We start from the raw sequence: 26,650 nt of genomic DNA, 5'->3' as shown, positions 1-26,650 counted from the left end.
GTGGACTCACAACCCTCAGATGTGAGGGCTATGTGTACTCTCTGTTTACCTGGCTATGTACTCAACCTGCTTGGCAACCCTGTGCTTGCTTTAAACCTTGAGCAGCCCTTGTTTCAGAACACAGTGAGAGCCCTGGGTCGTCTTAGAAGTTGTTGCTGCCATGGATTTCCAGCAGGGAACCATTTCACACATTAACACACCAAACTGGGTTCAAGAGCCTTGGGGAACCACAGGGAATGCCCCAACTATGATTTAGAATGGAGCATGAGAGGAGGGGGCCCCTGAATTTTTGGTGTCACACAGGTCACTGCTGAAATTCAAGACTCCAAGGTCCACCACCGATTATTACTTTTACAGTGGTACCTTGGTTTTCGAGCATCTCGGAAGCCGAACATTTCGGGACCCGAACACCGAAAACCAGGAAGTAATTGCTTCCATTTTTGAACGCGCCTCGGAAGTTGAACGGCTTCCGTTGTGAGTTATTCAATTTTTCCAATTGAACTTGCAGCCAGCCCTTTGTGCCTTGGTTGTCTAACATTTTGGAAGTCGAACGGTCTTCTGGAACGGATTACATTTGACAACCAAGGTACCACTGTATAATATTCTTGTGTTCTGTTTTGGTTCATCTCTTTGGGTCCCTGACGGGGCAGAAAGGTAGCAGGGAAACTACACAAGTAAATGCATGAAGGAATCGTCCATGTAGGATAGAAGGATTGAAGGCCAGCATTATCCCTGAAAGGATGCCTTTGCTTATTTTCTCATGGAGGCAGTTTCAGGTGAGGAAAATTTCCTATGTTTTCAACTCACTTTTTCTATGAAGGGTTTAGCCTTTACAGACATTGGAAGTATGAATGGGTGTTTAGACTGACTGGATTCATAAAACACTGATCCAGGGATGGAGGACTCCTGACCCTCTGAATGGTGTTGGTATTCAACTCCCATCAGTCCTGGCCAACGTAGCTAATGATCAGGAGTGAGGCAAGTTGCAGACCAGCAACATCTAGAGAGCAACAGGTTCCTCCACATCCCTGAACTAAATTAACTTTCAGTCTGCATGCAGTTTTAGGTTCCATTAACAAAAGCGTTGCATCTATGGCAGAATTAACAGTATTGTAGTTAAGTCACAGCTAATATGTATTCTATCCTGTCAAACAGGAACACCAATATCCCTTGAAGCCTCCTTAGTGGGCAGAAAGATGAGGGGGTGTGTGTGTGTCTGTGTCTGTGTTAAATTTAATTTAAGTGAGGAGAAGGTATTAAATTGGATGCAAAGTCAGAAGGAAGTGAGTAGCATATACATTTTGAGAAATGCGGTTGAAGTTATCCTGGCAAGAAATGTATAGTCAAGGTAGACGCATGCAGCACATGGAGCATTTAGTGTTCTAACCTGATGTGGCACTTTAGGACGAATTGGACCCAATTCCAGATTTTCCTTACAAGTGCAATTGTTTTCGAACAGGGAAAAACTGAATTCCCTGTTGCTTTGAAGCTCCAGCATTTCAGACACAATAAAGAAGGATTGCAGAGATGCCTATTGAAAGCCCAGTGACTTGTTTGCTTAATAAAAACAAAAACCTACACACACGCTAAAGTGCACTGTAGACATGCACAGTGCAAACCAGGTATCAGCAATAAAGAGAAGAGTAGAAGACTTCAGCAGAATTCTCAGGTGACACAGCAGAGAAGAGGTTGCATATATCCTTGAAAAGGGCAATGCACAGGTTGTGTGGCTGATACGCAATAAACTAACATAAAAAAACAACTACAAGGAAACCCTTACAAATGACCGTACTGGAGAGAGAAAGAGGGATGACTGTCCAAAGTATTGTGACAAACATCAACGAGCAGAAGTGGAATGTGCTGAGAGATGCACAGATTGACCTACTTCCTCAGTTTAAATGAACGGAGGAGCTGTTGCAGGGAGAGGTGCTCTGTGTGCAATAGAAAAGCTCTCACACAGCTGAAAAATATGAGAATACAGTACAGTTGATCCTACCCATGGCCCCATCGCACTATACTTTTACAGCTTTAAACAGCCATGGCTTCCCTCAAAGAATCTGGGAACTGTAGTTTGTTAAGGGTGGTGAGGGTACTTAAGAGAGCCCTATTCCCCTCACAGGGTTACAGTTCCCAGGGAAGAGGGATTATTGATTGTTAAACCACTCTGAGAGTGGTAGATCTAGGAGGGGAATAGAGTTTTCCTAATTACACTCAGCACCCGTAACAAACTATAAAACCCAGGATTTGGTGCGGGGGGGGGGGGGGAGAAGCGATGGATGTTCAAAGCAGTATGATACTGCTGTAAATGTATAGTGCATACAGGGCCAATTTGTCTGATCATGTAATCTGAATACAGGATTATAAGAAATGGAACTCCTATCCCCTTCTGTATTTGGCTCATTTAGAAGTTGCTTATATATCTCCTAGCCTCTTTATTTATAAAAAGGAAAAACAGTTATCTTTGCTCAGTGCCTAAGCTATAGGAAATAAAAATGCTAGTAATTACTGCTACTTGCTCTTTTCAGTGAAACAGATTTTTTCCTTCAGATATGTTATTCTGCCCATCTTTAGAATACAGTATTATTGTGAACAACGGCACAGGATATACAAAAAAAACCACCCCTGACTTTTACCACATAGTTCAATATAGCTTTTTGCTATCAACAAAGCAGATTGAGGACAACAAAAAAGGTGCATATTGACCTATCGTGTTTTCCAGGGATTTAAAAGAAAGAAAAATATGTGTTTAAACAAAAACAAGTGAACAACACACACACAAATTTTGCCCATTGAATGCTATAAAAAGTACACATGCTGGAGAAAGAAAAAACCCAAACCAAATGTTTTATGCTTCCATCACAATAAAAATAAAATGATGCAAGGAACATATGAATGTTTTGGGGGGTCACAGAATAAAGAAAGCCATGCAGAAAAGTGTTAGTTAACTTAAGAACTGCAGTAAGGTATTAAACATATCAATAAGATTCCAGAAGATGGAAAGGAGGAAGAGAGAGTACCTGTGTACCTCCGACAGAGAGGAATCACTTTCATCAGACCTACAATGAACGGTGGTAGGATTACGGAAAAAGAATACAGGCATCAGCAGAGTAAAGATTCCATTGCAAAAAGAATGAACAATCGCATCGCTATGTAAGGAGGCTGCACCCGTTTGCAGACTTTACTGAGTTTAGTAACTCTGGGGGAGTGAGCTGCAAAATCTGTATGTTTCCCCAGTTACTGTTTATATCAGAGACTCTTGTGCAAGCCATTTCCAGCTTCCTCAAGAATTCTTACAGAACTTGGTTGGGGGAGATCCTGATAAAATGGCTGCAACGTGCCTGCTTGCGTTTATGTTAATTTGTGCATGCATTAGGAGCGGGGTGGGGGAATCTAAGGGTGATGGTATCTGCTTTGGAACCATGTTCAAAATTAGAGTTATCTAGTTTAAAACAAACCTCCTTGTGTGTGTTTCCCCCCCAAAAAAACTAAATTGAGATTTGGTCATGTTATTTTTGCTTTTCGCTTTGCAATGATTTAAAAATCATCTGGATTTAAAACATAGCAGTATTCCTTTAAATAATTAAGGATATTGAAGTCTTCATTTTGATAACAAATCTAACGTGCCAAAATTTTGATTTTGGGTTACAATTACTAAATCTCAAAGCTTACAAACAGCCGTAAATGTCAATAGGTTGTATCCAATTTAGCCATACTCAAGAGTCTACTACTCGTTGAAATGAATCTGCACAGTTAGCACAGGTCCATTGTTCTCAGCGGATGTACTCTGAGCAGAACTTAGTTGGATACAATCCATTATTTCCATTAGTGTATTGACAGCTTCAGAATGGTTACTCCTTTTAGCTGGTATATAAAACAGCTACAAGCATGGGCTTAAACTACGGGGACATTTGAAAGCAACTGTTAGAGATATGTATATTAGCTGCAGACTTGCCGGGGAAAACATTAGATCGCAACAGCAGAAAGATCAGCAACAGGAGTAAATAATAATAATAATAAGCCACCAGCCTACAATCAAAAGCTGAGAGTTAAGCACAACTGGGCAGCGTTTGAAGTTCAGCCATCTTGCAAGAGAGATTCTGGATCAACTCAAACATGTCGTCACATGAGAAAAATAACACTTGGAAACTAGCGGCATTGAGATGTCCCGCCCGGGTCGTATCCTATGCCAACAGCTCTACCCTAAGACCTGTTGTTTATGGGTGCTGAATGAGAGCACCTGGAAAATTCATTTGTGTAGGAACACCCTAACTGTAAGAATATTGACACCCACCGAGTCGCTGCGCTGTTGAGCCTAGCAAAGAAGTACTCTTGAGACTTAAAAGGACATGGCATGGAGAAACAGACGGTGCAAGCTGAAAAGGCCACCCTGCCCCACAACTGCCTTGAGATGGGCTGGGGAGCGGGGTAAAAGAAAGCCAGAGAGGATCAGGCAGCGGTGGGTGGGTGGTTGGGCGGCAAGCACACAATGGCAGCGCCCTTCTCAGCTGTCCAGAGTCTGCTGCCTTGAAGCAACCTCCTCACTGAGCCTCATGAGCAGCCCCCAGCCCCTGGTTTAGAGGGAATGTAACTCATATAGAAGCACAAGAAATAAGATTCATCAGGGAACAGAGATGGAACCGTGGCAATTCCGTGCCATTTCTAAAAAGCTACTTTGAGGGGTTGGGAGTGGGGACAAACAAGAGGAGAAATAGCAATTATACTTTCAGTCCCTGGCCAGAGAGAGCCAGAGCATTAACATTTTTAGCTATGTTTTTAGGCTTATTATGTGTGCCTTGGGCACACATCCACAGTGTGGGAATCTGGTCTTTCCCTTGGCGACTTACTTATCCAGCTGAACTGATGTGTTTCCCTGAGAAACAGTGAGACGACTAAAAACATTCAGTTCATTACGGGGCCGGCTTGGTGGGGAGGAAGGAGGTGACAGACTAGCCTCGGAAGTTCCAGAATCTGAGCTACAAGAAAAAAATCAAACATTAAAAGCCTCTTCAAATTAAAAAGAAAGAAAGAAAATGAAATTGTTAGAGAGGTTAAAAAAAAACCCTAATGAAACATGCCTCAGAACAACTCATTGGTGCCCTGCTTGCTTAATCAAGAAATGCAGTTTGCATGCTCCCCTAGCAGAACAGAAATATAATCCTTACACAATTAATAAAAACAATCTGCTGGCCACAAGATGGCAGTGTACTCAAACATTTATTGATTTTTAAAAATTAAGCAATCCCTAGAAAAGGGCAGAGTAAAATGAAAGAATTCAAGGATGGAAAAAATGTAGGGCTGTGTATCTTTCAAAGACATTGAAGCCTTAAAAAAACAAAAACAAATAATGACAGAGGTTGCATTGATATTCAGTGCAATAAAAAGGAACTTCTTGAAGGAAAACAAGTATTTATCTACTGCAGTTATATCCCATTTTTCTTCCAAGGAGCTCCAGGTGGCGTACATTTTATCCTGACAACAATGCTTTCAATATTTGTAACTCTCAAGCAACAATGTTTATTAATACATATATATCTTACTGTTTTTGCTCTTTTGACTTTGGTTTATCCGGAGATTTCTCGTAGGTTTTTCTCTTTGATAAAGGTGAGGGTTCTGGTAGTTTCTTTTCTGTCAGAGATGGCTGCCTAGACCTGAGAGAACAGAAAATATTGCCTGTTTCTTATTCTGCTTATTTCTCTTCACTGAATTTTTCTTTCTTACTTTTTACACTCTGAGTTCCAATTCTATACAACAGAAGCAGGCAAAAATAAAAGAATGAATGAATGAATGAATAAATAAATATGTTTTGGGGTAAATTCACAACAACAATAAACAGCAAAATGGCATTAGGTGCTTCCAAGCTCCTTTTGTCCAGCTGCCCTGACTGTTTTTCATGTACAACATCCATGTCCATGCCATCATTGTCCAAGTTTCCAAATCACTACTTCATTTCACCCCAGTCACAAGATTACAATGGAAGCTTTGTATATATTCAGTTGCAAGTCAGAGCTGGTTCATATACACATTGCTTATCACTTGACTCCCGAATGGGTAAGTAAAGTCTACAATGTTCCCTCAAACGAACAAACACCCTCCACAGCTATGTATTTATTTACAGCAGGGTCCTCCTGATGTTGCATGGGGACAGCTCCCATTATCCTTCACCATTGACCATGCTGGTTGGGGCCAACGGGAGTTGGAGTCCACCCCCGATTAAAATAATTTCTATATGACCTCTTCACTTAAGTCTCAAAGCGATGTGCATATTAAAAGTCATAGCAGTGTACAAAATAAAAAATAATTAAATATTAAATGCAAAACAGTATATAGAATAAAATGCAGGCATAGGAGGGCTCCCTCTCTAGATGCCAAGATGAAAGCCTCTAAACTAGGCATCCTTCCCAATATTTAGGGTTTCATGTTTACATATAGGAAGCTTTTTTCTACTTTTGATGGAGGAACAGCCAATCACGTGACTCCCCAACTGCAGTCTGATTGTACATTCCAGACACAAGTATTTTTTTTTCCACCTCAGAGGGAGGGAGGTCTAAGAGGCCAACTTTCATCTACTTGTTAAGTCACACCTTTAATTTTTGAGCTGACACGTGAAGTAACTGTAGAACAAGGCATCTACAAGGATGAGATAGGAAACCGTGGTTTTCAGTTGGCTTGTTTCAAATAAAAATATGGATAAAATTGTCCACAGTTTGTTGGGTGTGCAGAAATTCAGAAGCTTTTACTTCTGGTTTTGATTGTCCATAAAGGTAAAGGGACCCCTGACCATTAGGTCCAGTCGTGACCGACTCTGGGGTTGCGCGCTCATCTCGCATTATTGGCTGAGGGAGCCGGCATATAGCTTCCAGGTCATGTGGCCAGCATGACAAAGCCGCTTCTGGCAAACCAGAGCAGCACATGGAAACGCCGTTTACCTTCCCGCTATAGCGGTTCCTATTTATCTACTTGCATTTTGATGTGCTTTTGAACTGCTAGGTTGGCAGGAGCTGGGACCAAACAACGGGAGCTCACCCCGTCACAGGGATTCGAACCGCCGACCTTCTGATCAGCAAGCCCTAGGCTCAGTGGTTTAGCCCACAGTGCCACCTGGGTCCCTATTGATTGTCCATAGTTTGTTGTTATCTTCTGCATTGTGGCCAAAATGAAGTCTTGTGGCACCTTAAAGACTAACAAATTTATTGTGGCATAGGTTCCTGTGGACTGCGCCTGATTAAATGTGTTAAGACTTTAAGGTATCACAAGACCCTTGTTTTTGATGTAGCATACCAAGATGGCCAGCCTCTGGAAATAATGCTATGTGAGGCAAAGACAAGCAGAGTCGCCTACCTGCCAATTGCTTGATGACACAATGATGTCAGGTGACCTTTTGGTCCACAGAGGTCTTCAGGAGCTCTTTTCAAAGATTTATAGATACCCTTTCAATTTCTGAAAATGCCATTTTCCCAGAGCCTTGCCCTTACCTGCTCCACACGTGACATCATTTATGATCTCTTGCTCAGTGATGTCATACATGACATCATGGGGGGGCAGGTGGGCATGACTTGACCAAAAAAAGGCTTCGTGGGCAAAATGGGGAAGGGTGGCCCTGATTAGGCAGGTGAGCCAGAAATTTAAGCATCTTTACGTGTACACCCTAAAATAAATAAAGTGGTTCTCAGTAAATCAACCCATTTTAAGCACTTTTGTATTTGTTGTAGAAACTAAAAGCAAACAAATATTGCACTAGAGCAAAGGGAATCAGTATGTTGACTTCCAAAACTAAAGAAATGTGTTAAAAATTGCAGGGGGGTAGGAGGATTACCTGGACCATGGATTCCACGACAAAATAACTGATTTTTGTAAGTTGTATGATGCTCCAAGATCATTGCTGGGCTCTCAATCTTTACACTCTACTGTTTACCCTGAGTAAAGCATTTTTTTAAAGAGTGGTTGCAAAAGCATTGAAGCCAAGACTACTAATAACAGTGCCTCCCAGGAGCATTTTATTGCTTACTTCTACTGCCACAAGCAACATGCATAAAAAGTGAAATTATTAGAAATCATTCTGAGCTGTTTGCTGTTGCAAAAAAAGAAGAATCAATAGCTTTATTGTAGCAAGTAGATTAATACATGAAGTTACACATATTTTTCACTGTTTGCAATTTAGTTAATTTTATCAAGAATTATGATAAAATATGTGAGGAATTTGTATCTAAAAAGTTCTGCGTTGTTTTACATTATCTGGTTCAAAATACCTGTGCGGTGCAAGAATAAGATTCCTACAGTGCTAACTGCTAACAGTAGAACCTTAATTAACCAATACTATTTACATAAAGAATGCAGCTCATGTTTGGAAAACAAGTGGAACGCTCCACGGGGCATTTGCCTAAGCTGTCCGTCTCGACTTTCTGTGTGCTGAGCCATCATATGCAGCAGCAAAAATGGAGTATGATATTGGTAAAGGTAAAGGTAAAGGGACCCCTGACCATTAGGTCCAGTCGTGACCGACTCTGGGGTTGCACGCTCATCTCGCATTATTGGCCGAGGGAGCCGGCGTATAGCTTCCAGGTCATGTGGCCAGCATGACAAAGCCGCTTCTGGCAAACCAGAGCAGCACATGGAAACGCTGTTTACCGTCCCGCTGTAGCGGTTCCTATTTATCTACTTGCATTTTGACGTGCTTTCGAACTGCTAGGTTGGCAGGAGCTGGGACCAAGCAACGGGAGCTCACCCTGTCACAGGGATTCGAACCGCCGACCTTCTGATCGGCAAGCCCTAGGCTCAGTGGTTTAACCACAGCGCCACCTGGGTCCCTTATGATATTGGTAGGGTCCCAAGATATTTTAAAAACACTTCAATGGGGAGAAGGCCAATGTTTCCAATCTGTTTGTGGACCGACTTCATCTAGCAGAGACCTCTAGTAACTTAAAAGAAAGGGCAGCCTCCACCACAACCTTCCATACTGTTTTAGAGTGTCTTCCCAGCCTTCAGGGACAGATTTTCAGGGGCCTGCTATGTAAGCAAGTGGGTGCTTCTGCTGAATCATATGAGCAGATCAAATGAGTGGAAGAGCCACATCAGATATGATCTAATGGATCCGCTCCATTAAAAGTTTTTCAGATAGACATTAAAACAATTAGGTTTTACAACAGCACTAAAAAAAAACCTGGGGCTTATGGTACATGAATTAGTGCTTACCAAAGGAAAAAAGAAAGAAAGATCTACTTAAAAAACTAAGCAGCCATTTTGAGGTAACAGTAGAGCAGAAGTTAAGAGGATGACGGCGGCAACGGATTTCCCCAGATTAGATCCTAATTAGCACTCCAGACAGAGTTCATAAAAGGCCACCGGTCGTTGCAACCTAGCAATCATGCATGTTAGGGTGCCAAATGAAAGTTAGTGCATTGTGTGAAACTTACATGCCGCCAGTCTTAGAAGGCAAGGCTGCCTGCGAGGCCTCCCTATCCCTAACAGCAGGCTCTCTCAGGTCAGTGTTCACTGCACCTTCCTGAGCTTCTGCAACAGGCGGAAGAGGGCTGGCCAAAGCTGCGCTGTCTGCACTGACTTCAAGGCTTATGTCGCTGGATAGGTCACTGCTATCGGCATAAAGCAATTCCATCTGGGTTGTCGTCCTACGGCGGGCCTGCAATAAATTGGAAGAGGAGAATAAAAACACTTTTGCATGAAGCACAAAATGGTTTGTATATATTGTGTGTGTGCTTGATCCCAGGGTCCTTACCCCTAAACCCTGCCTGACTACAATTTAAAAATACAAATCTGCTACATTTTACTTTGTTATAAAAAAAATCTGTCACCATTACAAAGCCAGCTCTACTTCCAGATTCACCTTAAGTACCTGGCCAGAATCAGGATTCCCAAAGCAAGTTTAGGAGCCTCCCTAGTTTCACTGTAGCCCAGACTGCTGGCAGACACATGCAATGCAAAAAAACCAACAACCCAAGGTTAGTGCAAAAGTCATTTCTGCTTTTTTGATTTGCGCAACATGTTAAGCCAAACTAAGGCTGTACAATATCAGAGCTTACAGCCTCTTCACTCAGGTTCATTTTAATCTCTCACTAAGCCATAGATTGGCTGCTGGTGTCAAGCAAAACCAGAAAGGTTGCAAAAATTGTTTAAGCGGTATTTGTATTTGGAGGGTGGGGGTGGAAGGAGGTAACAGAAGATGCCACAACTGCACAAAAGACTGCTATATTAGTATCCACACAGCTTACCTTGTTTTTAGGCTTGACTTCGCCACAAAGCTTCATGAGGTCTGAAGATAAAGAACTGTAAATGAAATAAGCAATTTAGTGGGAATCTCTGAGAAACAAGGCAACTCCCTCCCTCCCTCCTTGGGCCATGGCAGTGGCTACAGCGAGACAGCTTTGCTTGTTATTTCGTGGTTAATACCTGCACGTAAATAATTTGACTGCTCTGACCCAAGCACATAGCTTTCTTCTAACTACGACTTTTGAGCTGACTTCATGTTAGTTCAGATATGCAAGGCTTCACTTGATGCTACAGTCGTTGGGAGGAGATCATAGTGCACAGCACCCTTTATCAGCCTGAAGGTGGGCTGGGTGGGCCAGAAAATGGGGTGGGGGTTGGGGGGAAAGGCTCAACATGCTCCCAGCAGGAAAGGGAAGCTGCTGGTACATTTGAGGCAGGTCCCAGGGCAAGGGAAGAGGGAAGCTGGGGTGAGAATTTGAGGAAGGAAAGATGGTTTGAGGGAGAAGGAGAACAGAGTATAGCAGGAAGGAAGAGGGGAAAAGAAGAAGCTGAGACAGCAGAGCAGGGGGAGAGATAAGGAAGATTTGCCACAGAGAAGAAGGCAAGGGACTGCCAAGCCTGAAGAGGTAGGAGAAAGGTTTGGGGAAGGCCACTGTTCTACAAAACAGACATTTAAAGGGAGAGGTGAAGAAAAAGGTACCCAGACTGGCAGAGCAAGGGAGCCACCAGACAATGTCTGAAGTGAAGGCAACACCTTGGGGCTCTGAGGACCCCAGGGCTCTTAAGAAAGGATAGGAATCTTATCAAAACCATCTCCAAGTGAGGAGTAAGCATGTCTGACATGGCCCCAAATTTTGGGTTTGTTTCCAGAGTATGTAGAGGCAGGACAAGCAAAGGGTGTGATTGGCCCAGAAAGTTGGTGAAGCAGCCACTGTAGGGGAGATAAAGAGATCTGAGGTTCTTTTTCATTCAGTTATCTGGGAGACCTGGCTAAAGCCAGGCCTCCTGGTTTATGGATATGTGAAAATAAGCCAAGGGTTGGAGCCAAACAGTGTTGCTGCTAATTAGAGGGGGAAGTTCACTATTCTTGAGAGTTAGCTCCTTGCCAAATTGCTCATTCCTCAGTTTGCTTAGAGCTGGTTAAGGAAAATTCCGAGAGAGGGTCACACTAATTCATTGCGAATAAAAGCGATTTTAGAGGTAGCTATTGGTTACTGTTTATGTTCTTTTCTCACCTTCCTTCTGCACCGGGGCTACTCAAAGCAGCATCTTCATCAGTACTATCTTCCACATTTTCTGGAAAATTCCCAAAGTCGTTATTTTGTTAGCCAGTTTCATACGCAACATATATCTACCCCAAAGGCTCCTCATACTACCCAAAACAAGAATGATCTGCACTGCTTTCCATATACACTTAATTCCTTTTTACTTAAAATAAGAATTAAACTGAGCTAGTTTCCCACGATCTCCCTGATGCTGAATCCATTTGCTTGACTTCTTTACTTTCCCCAAATGCCCAGGAAGAATAGGTTTTTTGTTTGTTTTTTGCTTTGACTTTCCTAACCATCACATAGGGAAATTATAAACGTATCACTAAGAAAGCAGGGAGGACAGACGTAATATATTCAGCATAGACATATAATATCCCTCTATACCCGTTTTTCATTATGGCTCTGAATAAATATTCAGTTGAGGGGCAGTGAGAAAGATAGATGGGGCGTATTCTACTTTGCATTCATTTAGCTTCTACTTTGACAAAACACTGCACTTGACAGACAAAGAACCATTTGGGCCCTATAAAGCGAGATGATTTCACTACTCTACATTTACACAACGGCTTCCTAAACATCTACAACATCTATAGAGGGAACAGGGAGGAAGAAAAGCTACGTAAGATGAAATGGGACCTGCAACAAACAGTGCCAGGGAGAACTATTCGTCTGCTCACACAAGAAAAAGAAACACTAGCATGCTTGTCAATTACAGCCACAATACATCATAAATACGCCGGCATGCAGGGAAATGCCAAATGGACGAGCTCATAATAAAATGTTCCACCTGCCACTGAATGTATACCAAGCTTATTTCAGAAACATGTCGAGAGAACAGCAGGGGAAACAAGACACAAAGGTTACTGTGATGTCTCTAGGATCCTTTGGAGTCCTTACCCTGCTGCCATTCAAGGAAGGCACTTGGTAAACCAGATTGAACAGATGTCTAGCTACTTCGGTTTTACCAATGGAACTATATCACCATAACACACATCCACTGACCAAAGTCAGTAACCTGGAATCAGCACATGCACAAGGCAATTGCTAGGGCCAAGGTTGTAAGCTGCACCATTCAGGCAATCTTTGCCCACCCTCATCGTGCTCCTCAAAGCACCATTTTACCCACACCTCTCATTGTACTTCTTCTCTTCGCCCCACACAACCCACAGTTGTGTTGTTCTTCTTCTTACTCATCCCTATCTCCTGGAAGACTGTGGATACGTCTGCTCGTTACTTAGCTCCAGGATTGTAACTTGGGAGAGAGAGACACTGCGCTTCAAGCTCACACGCTCCCTTCCCTGTGAGTCTGGAAGGACAAGGGAGCCACTGAACTGTGGAAGACGGAGAACCTTCTGTTAGTTGTTCTACTCACATACTAAGGGTAGGAGCATGTGAGCCTGAAACCTACTCCAAGTCTCATCCTGGGTTTGATTTTAGGGGCCAAGAAACATACACCCTTTAAAGCACAGCACCATATTAACACGTGACTGCATTCTAGTGGGTATGCATGGAGCAAACCTTGAGCCATTCATATATTTATGTAAGGTAAAGGTAAAGGGACCCCTGACCATTAGGTCCAGTCGTGACCGACTCTGGGGTTGCGCGCTCATCTCGCATTATTGGCCGAGGGAGCTGGTGTACAGCTTCCAGGTCATGTGGCCAGCATGACAAAGCCGCTTCTGGCAAACCAGAGCAGCACATGGAAACGCCGCTTACCTTCCCACTGTAGCGGTTCCTATTTATCTACTTGCATTTTGACGTGCTTTCGAACTGCTAGGTTGGCAGGAGCTGGGACCAAGCAACGGGAGCTCACCCCGTCACAGGGATTTGAACCGCTGACCTTCTGATCAGCAAGCCCTAGGCTCAGTGGTTTAACCACAGCGCCACCTGGGTCCTTATATTTATGTAGTATGGCACTAAAATAGTATGGTTGAGGAGCTTGACATAAGCTCTAGCTCTCCAGATTGCCTTCAGGCCATCAATGCAACATGACACTAACATGGAGGAGGCTCTACAGAACATCTCAATGAAATAAATTTGAACAGAATGGCCTGACCAGTAGCTTTCTTTGATTACTGTGTGGCAATTAAAAAAAACACACCAGAAAACCACACACCTGTTTTACAATTCAGTATGAATGTTTTCACTGTCCATTGGCATGTACTACCACTCAACTTCCACCACTGAGTAATAGCCATTGCTTAACTATGCAAGACACAACTTGATAAGCCAAGTTTACCCTAACACATGAATCTTAAAATGAGATTCCTATAAAGCACTCATCGTCTCTGTGTTGCGAAAATGCATTTTAGATTAAGAGTTAATGTGGGGGGGTTTTCCTGGAAAAAAATGGTTATGTGTGTTACAGCTACAGTAAAAGAGCGCAGCACATTAATGTATCAGCGGACAGTGTATCAGCCACAGCGTCCCGGGTGAACAACGAAAAGCTTTTAAGTACATTCACACTGTTTGCATTCGTGTCTGTCTCAGTTAACATCCAATCTTTTGTAAGAAGTTTGTATCTAAGGAAGGAGGACTCTGAGCGTATCTCCTAAACAGTGCATGCAAACTTTTATGTATGCTCACATTCTAAGATGCGCCAGTTAGTGTATACGTGTATCATTAGTATCTCATGCAACTGTGAGGTACACAGAAAGCTACATATACTTACCCAGCGGAACGCTATCTAGGTCTGTGTAAAACAACAGCAAGGAGGAAACAAAAAAGGCAACACTCCAATCAAAACCAATCCATTTGCAGAGTGGGAAATAAGAGAGGCCTATGTTACGCTATAAACAGATTAAACCTATCAGAACTAGCAGAATAGATGCCATAAATTACACATGGCAAGTTTTTTTTATAAGAGATGTTAAGAATTTTATTAATTCATTAATAAAATTAAATCATTCCAATTTGTAAGACACCCTTTAAATTTTTTTGTATTAAATTACCCAAATATTGAATTCAAGCTATAAAACAGTGATTAACTATGAGATTCCCTGATTTTCATTGCTGGGCACACTGTTATTTGGGGGAAATACCTTTACATGCACAAAAAGTACAGCATCTATTCGCAAAGCACCTTATTTAAAACACACCTAATAAAACATGCATCATCAGCAAACCTAGCATGCAGTATAATTCCATTTTGTAGAGTATTCAAATTACCTTGCAAGGCATGGCCTAGTAGAGCGTCAAGTTCAGGATTTAATTCTGCCTTCTCTTTCAACATGTGAAACAGCAGCTGGTTTTGCGTTGCACTGGTAATTTCTGTTTGTTTAAGGCGTCCTTCAAGTACTTTAATCTGAGCTTCCTTTTGAGCTGCTTGGAGACCCTGTTAAAGATACAAAAAAGCCTGATTATCTACTCTAAATAACTTTGTATAAGTGGGCAGGCAGATTTATTGTATCTATGGGTGCCATCCTATAAACCAATGGATGTTTTGCTACCATTGCATTATCTGTATGTGAACTTTCCTTTACGGAGACAAAATTTGTAACCTTTGGCCCTGGGGTGTCCCGCATACTGTGAAAAACCAACGCAAATATCAACAATTAGAAATACTTTCAACACACTTTTTGGGGGGGGGGGAAATGACCCATAAAAACAGTTTTCCCCTCACTGTACACGAGAGATAAAGTCTTGCAAATATGCAATCAACTTTTCCAATCTAGCAAGAAGCTTTCCTGTTGACATGAATCATTTACGCCAAAAATTGCTTCTCTGTTTTGGCTTTATTCCTGTTAAAAGAAATAATGACATGGTGTGATATGTTGTGCGTTATTGTTCATCTGAGGTTGTATTTACCTAATTTTAAGGCCTGCTGAGGAACAGATGATTGCTATTATGCCCTCGTATGTAAAACAACAGAATTCAATGAGGGTGTGCTTTCTTTTTCCCATGACTGTATATAATTCTTAGGGGGTGAGAGGGGGGTTACTGTATATATTGGGCACCATCCCACGATGCCTCCCAATACAATGGGACTTTTGGTTTCTTCCTCCAACATCCCCCATGCACTTCCCAAATCTATCTCAAAGCACAGTCTCCCTACCCTCTGGGGCAGATTTGGGCAGTGCTGGGGAGGAAAGGAAGGCATGTCCACATTCGGCAAGTGGGTGCCTGCATGTGCTATTTTGGATTTCTTTCACATTTTTGGACTATACCGTTGTAAAGTCTAACACGCTTGTGAAGATCCAGCGATGCCACTCAGCCATTGGCCCATGCAACTGTAATCCTGTACAAGACACAACAGGGTTCCCTCCAGGTGTGTTACCTTATTAATGCCCATTGTAAGGAAATGGTCAAGTAGATACCGAGCTTCTGTTAGAGTGCAGGCATTGATTACCGCAGTGACATCCAGAATCTCTCCTTCTTCCTGCATAAATCAAAGACAGCAGAGTGGTTAGTCAGAAAAATCACATGAATGCCATATTGCTAACAGGGCCGTATTAAGCGCCCCTGGCGCCATGGTGCCCCGTTTCCCAGTGCGGTGGGCGGGCGGGCAGGCACAGCGCGATCTCTCCGGCGCCCTCCCGCCCCGTTTCCCAGCGCGGTGGGCGGGTGGGCGCAGCGCGCACCTGCGCGGCGGACCGGCCAGCAAGCGGGCGGGCGCAGCTCGCGGCGCCCTCCTGGCGGGCCGGCGCCATGGTGCCCTGCGCCACCCAGCCTACACGTAGGGATTGCTAAGGGAGTGTTATTCCGATAGCAACTTTTCAAAATTAAAGTGAATTCTATTAAGCCTGGAATATTTTGAAAAATAACATGAGCAAAGCTTCTTTTAAGAGATATGATTATGCGGACTTGCAAAAATCAACTGAGTGCCAAATTTTCAGCACATTCAGCTATATGTAAGCATAAGGATATTTCAAGCAAAATATATTGAAAATGCAGAATTGGGAAAGGATGAGAGACAGTCCATCATTTACAGTTCAATCTTATGCATGTTTACTCTGAAGTTGTGTTCAATGGGGCTTACTCACAGTCAAGCGCCTATACCGTTGCAGCTTTGCATAGCTATGTAGGAGGGTGTTCACTTACTTATGGCTTTGATTTAGAAATAAAATTATTATGAAACTGTACAAATGAAAGTTATAGCTAGATCTTTAATGTAGTTCATAAATGCAACAAAAGCTGGCTCTGATGTTTTAATTTGCATACAATCCATACAGCACATAAATGCATAAAACTGCAGAGTGCAATTAATAGCTGAATAAAAGAAAATTAATTCCCTACCTGAACATAATTCTTTCACAAAACCTTTGGGACTGACATACCTTTGCTTCCTCCATCTGCATGATATTTGCTTGACAGTCAGAAATACTGTCATTGATGTAATCTATATTTGCAGCCAGTGACTCCATCTCTTCATTGATGTTGTGGATGTTTTTATCGGTCTCTGGGCCACCTTCTTTGATAACTCTCTCCCTCCTTTTGGAAAGCTTCTCTTTCCTTTTGGTAAGTTCTTCACGTTGCTGTAATTAAAATGTGTATGTGAAATACAAGCTGGGAAAATCGGCCAGTCAAATGTTTTACAGTAGAATATTAAATGAGATAAAGCAGACATGACTTTTCATTGCATTTCTGTGGGAGGAAGAAACATTAAAGGGTGGTTCATACATGCATGTACATAGCTAATTAATGACTAGAAACTGAATATATAAACAGGTTCCACTGAAAAGCTCTGTGAAAGCTGAAGGAAGTTCCATGGTGGCTTTATATTTTCCAGGTCCATTTTTCCGCATACCAAAACCAGCAAAAACAGCATCATGTTTCAACATGATGGACGTACATGCATTGACCAGGGCAAAAATACTTTATTTTTCACCCAATAGAAAAGTGGCATTTTCCCAGATGTTGCAAGTAGCTGAAGGGGTGGAAGGAAGGAAGGAAGGAAGGAAGGAAGGAAGGAAGGAAGGAAGGAAGGAAGGAAGGAAGGAAGGAAGGAAGCCCTACCTTAAGTAGTCTATTCATGTCAGTCTCCATATTGGATATGGTCATTTTCTGCATAATGATTTCAGTCACCCTCCGCTCGAGTAACTGCCACTTCATTCTCGCTCCCTTGGAGGTATAAACTCTTGTGGTCATCGCTTTTCTTTGATATTTACTCCTGCAAGCAATTCAAAGATTTACGTCGTTCACATAAAACGCTGTAACATTTTTATTCAGTACCAGTAATCATAAAAGAGAGCACTTTTAATAGTTGAAATTTGAGGGGGATGTGTGACTCTTTCTCAAAAAATCTTAAATCATCTGTGTTCAGTATCGCAGATTGCTTAAAACAGCCACTTGTTTCCTTTCAGTGTCCTTCTCACTGTATTCCAACTATTGCTTCAGCTGCCTCACTCAAACATCTGCCATTGTTTTAAACCAGGCATCCCCTAACTGTGGCCCTCCAGATGTTTTGGCCTACAATTCCCATGATCCCTAGCTAACAGGACCAGTGGTCAGGGATGATGGGAATTGTAGTCCAAAACATCTGGAGGGCCGAAGTTTGGGGATGCCTGTTTTAAACCATCACTTGTGCTCTCTTCTCACTCCCGTATGATCACCACTGTTGTTGTACAACCTGCCTTCTCCTTTGCTCCCCATCACACCCCAACCCCATGCACATCCAGGATTATAATGCGGCCCCAGAAATCCTCCCGCGGGAGTTGCAAAGTGACATTTTTTTATGTCTACAGGAAGACAAGACTACAAATGTAGCAGTGTAATAACAGGTTTGCCTATCATTACCTGGTTCCATTGGTCGTGGCTGCTGGCAGTGCTTGGACCCTTGCTACAGGTATTCGCATCTTCTGTTGTGACGCTGCTCTCGGTCCTTCATTGTCTACCGATGACACACTAGAACTTGGTTCGTGATTAGCCTGCTCAGGCAGACTCAGCTTCCGATTTGCCCTCCCAGCCACCTTATCAGACAAAGGTCTTGCCTGCCGACGAAGAGCTGTAACCTAAAGCAGTGAGACAACAGGGACCTATTTAAGGACCTATTTAATTTAGACAAATTTAGACAAAGGACCTATTTAATTTACAAATTATAGCAGGCATCCCCAAACTTCGGCCCTCCAGATGTTTTGGACTACAATTCCCATCTTCCCCAACCACTGGTTCTGTTAGCTAGAGATCATGGGAGTTGTAGGCCAAAACATCTGGAGGGCCGCAGTTTGGGGATGCCTGAATTATAGGGATTTCAAATAATCGTTTGCACTTAATTGCAACACTGAAATAATCCGGCACCTCTTCTGTTTTCCGGCGCAGAACAACTTCCTGATTCCTCTTCTGAGCCTCCAGAAGTTTTAGCTGATGCTGTAAAGAAAAGCCAATAATAAGTCAAAGGTTTGGATACTTTTTTAAATGGTTTTTATTTTTTATCTTTGTCATTTTAAATTGTTATTGATATTAATGTTGTTTTAGATTTTATGATTTATGTGGATTTTTTCCCCATTTGGTTGTGTTGTGTACATTTTGATGTGCTTTATTTATTGTTTATGACTTTTGTTAAGTTGGTAATTATGTAAATCTTGTCATGCTGTAAGCCACCTTGAGCATTGTTTTAACTATGAAGGCGGCATACAAATAAAATGATAATGATGATGAGATACAATTCTCTCAATACCATCATTCACTTAATTGGTACGACCAGCCAAGGAAGGGGGACATTTGTTGATTTTTCGTCTATAGGGGTAAGCATTAAATAGTAATCCCACTTCACATACAAGAACAGCACAGTCCTATGGACTTAGAAGTTCGTTCCACTATCTTTGAAAGGCTTATTCCCAAATAAGTATGCACAGGATTGAAATCTTTCTCTAATGTGTCAGCAAGCCAGCCCCATGAATTAACTGCTTTCCAGTACCATATGAAATATCTTGCAGAAACATATCAGCTGAAAACTTTATTTTACTTTCATTGTTAGCTTAGTACAATGAGTAGTCAACCAAATTCAATCCAGCTGTTCATTGCTAAAGCAGTAATAAAACAGCACGTGTCAATACCTGAAAACCTTTCAGTAGCTTTCGAAATTCATACAACATAAAAAAACCCCGCAGTAGATACATTTATTAATCACCTCTCGTTTTCGCTGCTCCTTTTTCAGCTGAGCAATCTCTCTATTTCTTCTAGATTCATTCATCCTGGCTTTCTCCTGTTCTTCTTTCATTTGCTTCATGAGACGAACCTGTATAAAAATTATCAGTCACCTTTAAAATGTAGCTTTGCTTTTCACACACTGAAACCACGTGGGAGAAAGCTCCTTTTTTTTGCTATAAGGCTGATGCCCTTTTACCATACTTAATAATCCTTCATTGTGATCACTCTCTTGGAGAATATTGTTGCAATGTGATTTGTTACCTTAACCCTAACAAGCAGTTAGGTAACAGGACCGTCTTCTGAGACATTTTCAAATTCCACAGTTAGCAGGAGTGAATTCAGGCAACTGTTTGCAAAGTGGGAGGCAGAGTTGCCTGCAGTCTCTGCCCTTGTAGTGAGAGTGTCATGCAATTGCACCCTGCCAGAAACACAAGGAAGCAAGGCAGCTGTGAAAAGAAACTCTCCTCACCATTTGGGTGAACGCTTATGAAATAAATAGCTTCTCCAAGAAACTGTATGCCACAGTCAGTTACTACTTGGTAAGCGGTCACCCTGACTAGATGACCAAAATGGAGAATAATTTCAGTCTTGAACTGACCAGCTTTAACACTACTTTTTAAGCAGAAAAAAAATCCAGAATGCCAGGGGATATAGTTCATCGTCAGGTAGACACGTTCAGCATTGGATTCTGTGCTTTTTAAAAAAGTACCTTTGTTTTCTTCATCTCTGCCACATCCTGCTGCAATTTTTTCAGTTGTTTTTCATACTGAGATTGATTTTTAAGTAATCGTGCATGTTCTTTCTGAGCAGCCTGGAGCCTCTGGACCTCTTTATTCATGGATTGGAGCTTCTTTTCATACTCTGATTTAACCTTTTTTGCCTTTTCCTCTGAGCAAGATTCCACTGAACCTAAAGAAATGGCAATGGATTTCTCAGTTCATAGATCATGAACCAATACATTCGGTGCCTAACTTGCAATGCCAAGATTTCATTTGCACGTCTCTCTTTTTTTAGCCAAGGCTTTGGTGTGAACTAAAAAAGGATATGCAAAAAATAATTTCTAATATCACATCAATTTCATCCTACCTCTAAGTTTAGAATTTTCCAAACTGTGTGTCGTGACACATCAGTGTGTCGGCTGCAGTGTGTAGGTGTGTCACGTGAACGCTCCTCCCGGGGCTGGAAAGGGGTTAGTTTAAGCTCGTGTTTGCTAGTAAAACTGAATTACTGTGTCACAAAATGATGCATGTCTTAAAAGTGTGTCACCAACATGAAAAGTTGAGAAAGCTCTGCTCTAAGTGATGCTCAGTGCTAGAGGGAAGTTAACCCATGTTAGGCTGACAACAAGCCTATGAGGTAGCTTAGATTGAGAGAGGGCAAGCGATAGATTCAGTGGGAGTTTGAACCAAGGTCTCCTTGTGAGTCATTACACTGGCTTTCTTATTTTATTAAAAATTGTATCCCACTACACATTTTGAAAGTTGGCGGCTTGAATCCCCGCGACGGGGTGAGCTCCCGTTGCTCTGTCCCAGCTCCTGCCCACCTAGCAGTTAGAAAGCACATCAAAGTGCAAGTAGAGAAATAGGTACCACTCCGGCGGGAAGGTAAATGGCGTTTCCATGCACTGCTCTGGTTTCGCCAGAAGCGGCTCAGTCATGCTGGCCACATGACCCAGAAAAACTGTCTGCGGACAAACGTCGGCTCCCTCGGCCAGTAAAGCGAGATGAGCACCACAACCCCAGAGTCGTCTGCGACTGGACTTAACGGTCAGGGGTCCCTTTACCTTTACATTTTGAGATGATATGGAAGTCATGTCATAAGTATGACATAAGTATGACCGACACTGGCATGTCCTCACTAAGTTCTCAATGTGGCCTATACAACAGTTACACAATGGCACTCTTCTTACCCAGGTTTTGAAGCACCTGATCTCTTTCAAGTTGGGTATCTCGAATCTTATGTTGCAGCATCATCAGCTTCTCTTCATATTGTCTTTTTAAGGTCTGAAGTCTTCGTTGGCTGTTTTCCAGTTCATCTATCAGCTTCTGTTTTATGGCAATTTCACATGTGATGTTTGCTAGGTCTGCCTGATAGCTTGCTGTAGTTAAAAAAAACACACAAATAAATACAAGCAACTCTGTAACCGATCAGCCTCTATAGCTGCAAAAGTTATGTAAACTAGGAAAGCACCTGATAAAAGGATGTAATTTAAGCAAACATGGCACACACTGCTTTTGCAAAAATGGTACACTCCCAATACAGCAGCTTAGTGTAACTACGAGAACTTTGAAGCAAAAATCCCAGGTCTGGCAGATGACAAAATGTCTCCATTACATACTTAGACTAGCCATTCAAAAATAGTTACATCAACACCTATTTCCTGGAAATGATCATTCAAATGACTAGCCTTTAGCATTGGGGGGGGGTGACGCTTGCCAATTATTATTAAGTATTCAGATTTTTTTAACAGATTAACAAATCCCAGATTAACCATTTAAAAATTAGAATTTAGTTTCCAATTTAATATATTGCCCTTGGGTTCCAAAGGCAGGCTTCCTCAAACTCAGCCCTCCAGATGTTTTTGGCCTACAGCTCCCATGATCCCTAGCTAGCAGGACCAGTGATCAGGGATTATGGGAATTGTAGTCTCAAAACATCTGGGGGACCAAGTTTGAGGAAGCCTGCCCAATGGCAACCCTTGTTGCAATCACATTCCAAAGAGATAGAACGCATTGGTCTATTATGCAGATCTCACTGCCAGGTGGTTCATGTGACATTGTACAGAAAGCTGCAACTGATGTGCACGTTCACAACTGACTGGAAATAACACCTGCTAGTCTGGAATGCACGGCTTGCAAATGTTGTGTGCCATGTAACAAATGTTATGCCATAGAAAATTGAATGTACATTCTAATCAGTGTAGATTTGACATTCCCCCTGCCCCTGTATCTATAATCTGAATGACAAAATTAAGTTATGTTTCATCTTACAGTATCTTACTGTGGGACATTTGCAACCTAAACAACATAAGTATATCATAGTGTTGCAGGTTCATTAAGTGGTGCAGAGTCTTTGGTCTTTTATTATTTTAATCTATCAAACTTACTTAATGCATTCCACTAGAATAACTGTATTCCACTCACTTCTGTCTTTGGCCTCACCCAACATTAAAGAAGACTGGCCACATTTGAATCCAGCTCTTGGACCAAAAGAAGTTCTCCATCCCTAATTTAACTCAGGACGTAGCTGCTAACCCCTAACCCAAAGATGCCCATTTAGGTCTTTGGAAAATATGACATGAGTTCTCTGCACAAACAGCTGCAAAAAATCTGTAACGTTATTGGAGTTGGTGTCACCTTTTTCATCAGAATCAGAATCGGAATCATCCGAGCTTCCAACAACTTCCATGTCATCTTCATCTTCCTCGTCATCTTCCTCATCATCTTCACGGTCACTAAGCTCCTGACCTTCTTCCTAAAGTAAGAAAAGGAGAAAGAGGGTACAAATTGGATTGCTCCACAAATCCCTTATTTTAAGTACAGAGCACAATTTAAACTTTAGTCAGTTCACAACAAACACTTTATATTCTGCTGAAATACACAACTATTATAAGACTAACTGCGGCAGAATTAGTTGCATGTGCTTTGCTTTAATTACTATTTACTTATGACGTTTACTTATGTCCTCTCTCTGTTGTTTCAAGTTTTGCCTTTCTGAATCATAAAAAGGCAGGGAGGCAGTGCAAGAGTTTTATTAATATTGACGGAATATATTAAGATCACAATACTTACTGCTTCCAGTTCATGATTCTCTCTTTCAGAAGCGCCCTTTTCATCCCTCTTCTCCTGCTCATTGTCTGTGCTCTCCTCTTTAACAGTGCTATGATGAGAAATACAAAAGAGGTCATAAAATACAAGAAGGGGGTTACTTCCCCTCTCCTTAAACCAACCACCTGGCAAAAGCCCAAGCCACAACCTGGTGCTTCACTGAAAGGAGAGCGTGAAAGGGAGGGGGCATCACAATATTCAACATTTTAGCTTCATGGCTTCTTACAAGATCAAATGCTTTGAAATGGCAAGGAGAACCATAAAGATCCCAATGACTGTTTCCCCCATCATGCATAAAGTTGCATTCTGGAGATTCAGAAGTGAAGCTAAAAGTTAATGGATGGGAAAGTTCAAATGGGAAAAGGGAAAGCATTGCAGACAGACAACCAGAAAGGCACTGGAGAACCGTAGAGTGCCGACACCAGCCTTTGCCAACCTTGTGCCCTCCTGATGTTTTGGACTACAACTCCCATCAGCCCCAGACAGTTGTAGTCCAAAATATCTGGAGTCACCAAGTTGGCAAAGGCTGGTCTTCAGCATGCCAGAGCAGCTTAGAGTTAAGCTGGGTGTAATATATAAGATGGAACCATAGAAGCCAGAAAAATATCCCTAAAATCACAGGCCTGTACATAAAACAATTATGTACTACCCACAGAGATCATTTAAGGAGCAGAAGGATCATCAAAACAGCATACCAAGAAATGCAGGTTTTGTGTGTGTGTGTGTGTGTGTGTGTGTGTGTGCTTTTGTAACATATGCAAGAAAATCCTAGCTATATTTACCCAGAAATAAATACCACTGAGTTCAATGGGGCTCAGTCCCTTGCAAGTGCCACTTCAAAAGAAGTGCCATGGTCAGATCACTTCCTAGTGCAACTGGACTTCTCCGCGACCCTTCCCCTCTGCAGGGAGGTGGGACCAATTTGGATGGTCCGCCCCCACACTTAATGGATCCAAATGGTTTCCAGAGAGTGGTAGGGGATGCTTTATCCCATGTTGATGGCCTTTCAGCTGATTCCCTGGTGACCCGTTAGAATATGTTAACCAGGGCTATTGACTGTCTGGCTCCGAAGTGCCCTCTCCGACTGCCCTGTGGTTTTCCCCGGAGCTGAGGGCGATGAAACAATCGCTGAGACGGTGAGAGCGCTGGTGGCGGAAAACTCACTCTGAATCGGATCGGACACGGGCTAGAGCTCAACGTTGAGCCTACCAAGTGGCGATGGCGACGGCGAAGAATACTTTCTTCACCGCCTCTATTGCATCTGCAGAAAATAGTAGCAGGAGACTCTTTCAGGTGGTTCACAATTTAACAGAACCACCTTTACCATCGGGGCCTTGTAAAGACCCCAAGATCTCCTGCAACGATTTCGCAGATAAAGTCTCCTGCAAGTTTTTTGCAGATAAAGTCACTCAGATTCGGAAGGAGGTAGGCATCACCGTGGGAGCAGGGCTGGAGCTCTGTCTGGTCGAGTTGCATGGACTCAATTTAAATCCATTACCCCCGTGGACAGGCTGCTTGGACGCGTGAAACCAACCACCTGTCTCCTTGATCCTTGCCCATCCTAGCTAATAAAAGCAAGCCGGGAAGGGTTGGGCGATGGGCTTCTGTTATTATCCTGAAGCAAAGTTCTTAACCCGAGGTATTATTTCTGGGTTAGCGGAGTCTGTAACTTGAAGTGTCTGTAACCTGAAGTGTCTGTAACCCAAGGTACCACTGTATTAATCATATTCTCTACTACTGGTCTTAGTATGGGTTTGTTTATTTTTGCTTCTAAACCATCTTGAGAACTGTGGCCATTGAGCAGTGTTTAAATACTGAAAATGAAGAAGAAGAAGAAGAAGAAGAAGAAGAAGAAGAAGAAGAAGAAGAAGAAGAAGAAGAAGAAGAAGAAGAAGATTCATTCACACATACATAATGTTATTTTTTTATAGTATCTATCTTGAGCCTTCAGGGTGGAATGGACAAAAATAAATGAAAATAAATAACATCTAACACATTGCTAATTTTTGCCAGACTTATCTAATGTGATAGGGTAGTAAAGAAGAAATAATTGTAAAGCACAGCTAAAAATGTGATCAGCAAATAACAGAGGTCATAAAACAAAGGGCAAAGAAGATGCAAATAAGCCAGTGGTTCTGGAATAGGATGAGAAACATGTTTACAGCATTTAGCAAGCTCATATATTCAATGGAGAAAAACAAACAGATAGAACAAGGTCACCAGCCAATCAAATTCTAAACCTAAGCATTGAGCCTTTCTTGGTCTCAGGTGAAAGTCACCCTTCTTTCCCAATACGATTATAGTGGACCCTCCGGATACGAACTTAATTCGTTCCAGGGGTCCATCCGCAACCTGAAAAGTCTGTATCCAGAGATGCTGCTTCTGCGCATGCACAAGGCGTGATAGAGCGCTTCTGCGCATGTGCAAGGCACACAGAGTGCTTCTGTGCATGGGCACACAGGGAAACCTGGAAATATACACTTCCAGGTATGCCGTGTTCGCAACCCGAAGTTTACATATCCGGAGGGATACGTAAGTAGAGGCACGACTGTATTTCTAGTGGCACAAGAGGAAGAGGGGCAAGTATCTTTATAAAAAGTGACACTAGCTGCATGGAGCTCCCATACAAAGTTTTTTTCCAGGCAGTTTCCATGGAGCCCATCTGTGCTAAAAGTCAAGTGAGATGCTTTGCTGCCACAGCCGTTATCCTTTAGATTCCCAGGCCTAAACAGATGAATGGGTGGCTTATAGCCTTTTCTTCTCCTATTCACATGCTTCCAATGTTCTGCCCTCTGCGGTGTATTAATAATCCACACAGTCATCTTAGTCCGCCCGCTTCTTGGTATGTTAAGATCTTCCTTGCCGTTCTCTGAACTTGAATCAATGCTCTTGTAAAACGTGAGTTCACAACTGACTCAGGCTCTATACTCAAGATCATTAATACTTTACAAGAAATCCCATCCTGGGAACAGATTTGCTTTCTCGGAAGCCCCAATCCCATCATGACTCCCTTTGCCCCTGAAGCTAGATTTCAAAACTGATCGCAAAACTAGTTATTCCCAAAGTACACACTGTGGCTAACCTAATCCTAACTCCACAATCCTGAATTCAAGAGGACTTACTTCCCAGTAGGCATCGTTAGTTCTGCACAATTGATGTGCTTGTCTGATTTCATCCTGGTTTGGCAAACTGTTACCCCACCAATGACATCACCCTACTCATCCTGAAGATATTATTCCCCCA

General features: G+C 42.3%; 1 protein-coding gene across 9 annotated transcripts in view; it reads right to left on the bottom strand.

Annotated features, from left to right (window-relative positions):
• Positions 1-26,650, bottom strand: part of KIF21A (kinesin family member 21A) — a 98,920-nt gene that overhangs the window by 11,985 nt on the left and 60,285 nt on the right. For 2 of the 9 annotated variants that reach the window (XM_060279386.2, XM_060279379.2), the window contains 18 exons: positions 23,372-23,459; positions 22,937-23,054; positions 21,490-21,678; positions 20,290-20,489; positions 19,561-19,668; positions 18,729-18,797; positions 18,228-18,442; positions 17,448-17,601; positions 16,769-16,966; positions 15,769-15,870; positions 14,661-14,826; positions 14,164-14,184; positions 11,457-11,517; positions 10,224-10,278; positions 9,411-9,634; positions 5,538-5,648; positions 4,845-4,973; positions 3,018-3,056 (listed from right to left, as the gene is read on the bottom strand). In XM_060279386.2, the coding sequence (XP_060135369.2) occupies positions 3,018-3,056; positions 4,845-4,973; positions 5,538-5,648; positions 9,411-9,634; positions 10,224-10,278; positions 11,457-11,517; positions 14,164-14,184; positions 14,661-14,826; positions 15,769-15,870; positions 16,769-16,966; positions 17,448-17,601; positions 18,228-18,442; positions 18,729-18,797; positions 19,561-19,668; positions 20,290-20,489; positions 21,490-21,678; positions 22,937-23,054; positions 23,372-23,459 (2,247 nt within the window). The remainder of the gene's footprint in view (positions 1-3,017; positions 3,057-4,844; positions 4,974-5,537; positions 5,649-9,410; positions 9,635-10,223; positions 10,279-11,456; positions 11,518-14,163; positions 14,185-14,660; positions 14,827-15,768; positions 15,871-16,768; positions 16,967-17,447; positions 17,602-18,227; positions 18,443-18,728; positions 18,798-19,560; positions 19,669-20,289; positions 20,490-21,489; positions 21,679-22,936; positions 23,055-23,371; positions 23,460-26,650) is intronic. The other 7 variants (XM_060279381.2, XM_060279384.2, XM_060279380.2 and 4 more) reach the window with 7 other exon arrangements.

The sequence above is a fragment of the Zootoca vivipara genome, chromosome 9, assembly GCF_965207765.1.
Source record: "Zootoca vivipara chromosome 9, rZooViv2.hap1.1, whole genome shotgun sequence".
NCBI classification, from domain to species: Eukaryota; Metazoa; Chordata; class Lepidosauria; order Squamata; family Lacertidae; genus Zootoca; species Zootoca vivipara.
The sequence above is the reverse complement of the archived record's forward strand: the minus strand, read 5'-3'. Positions and strand labels throughout refer to the sequence as shown.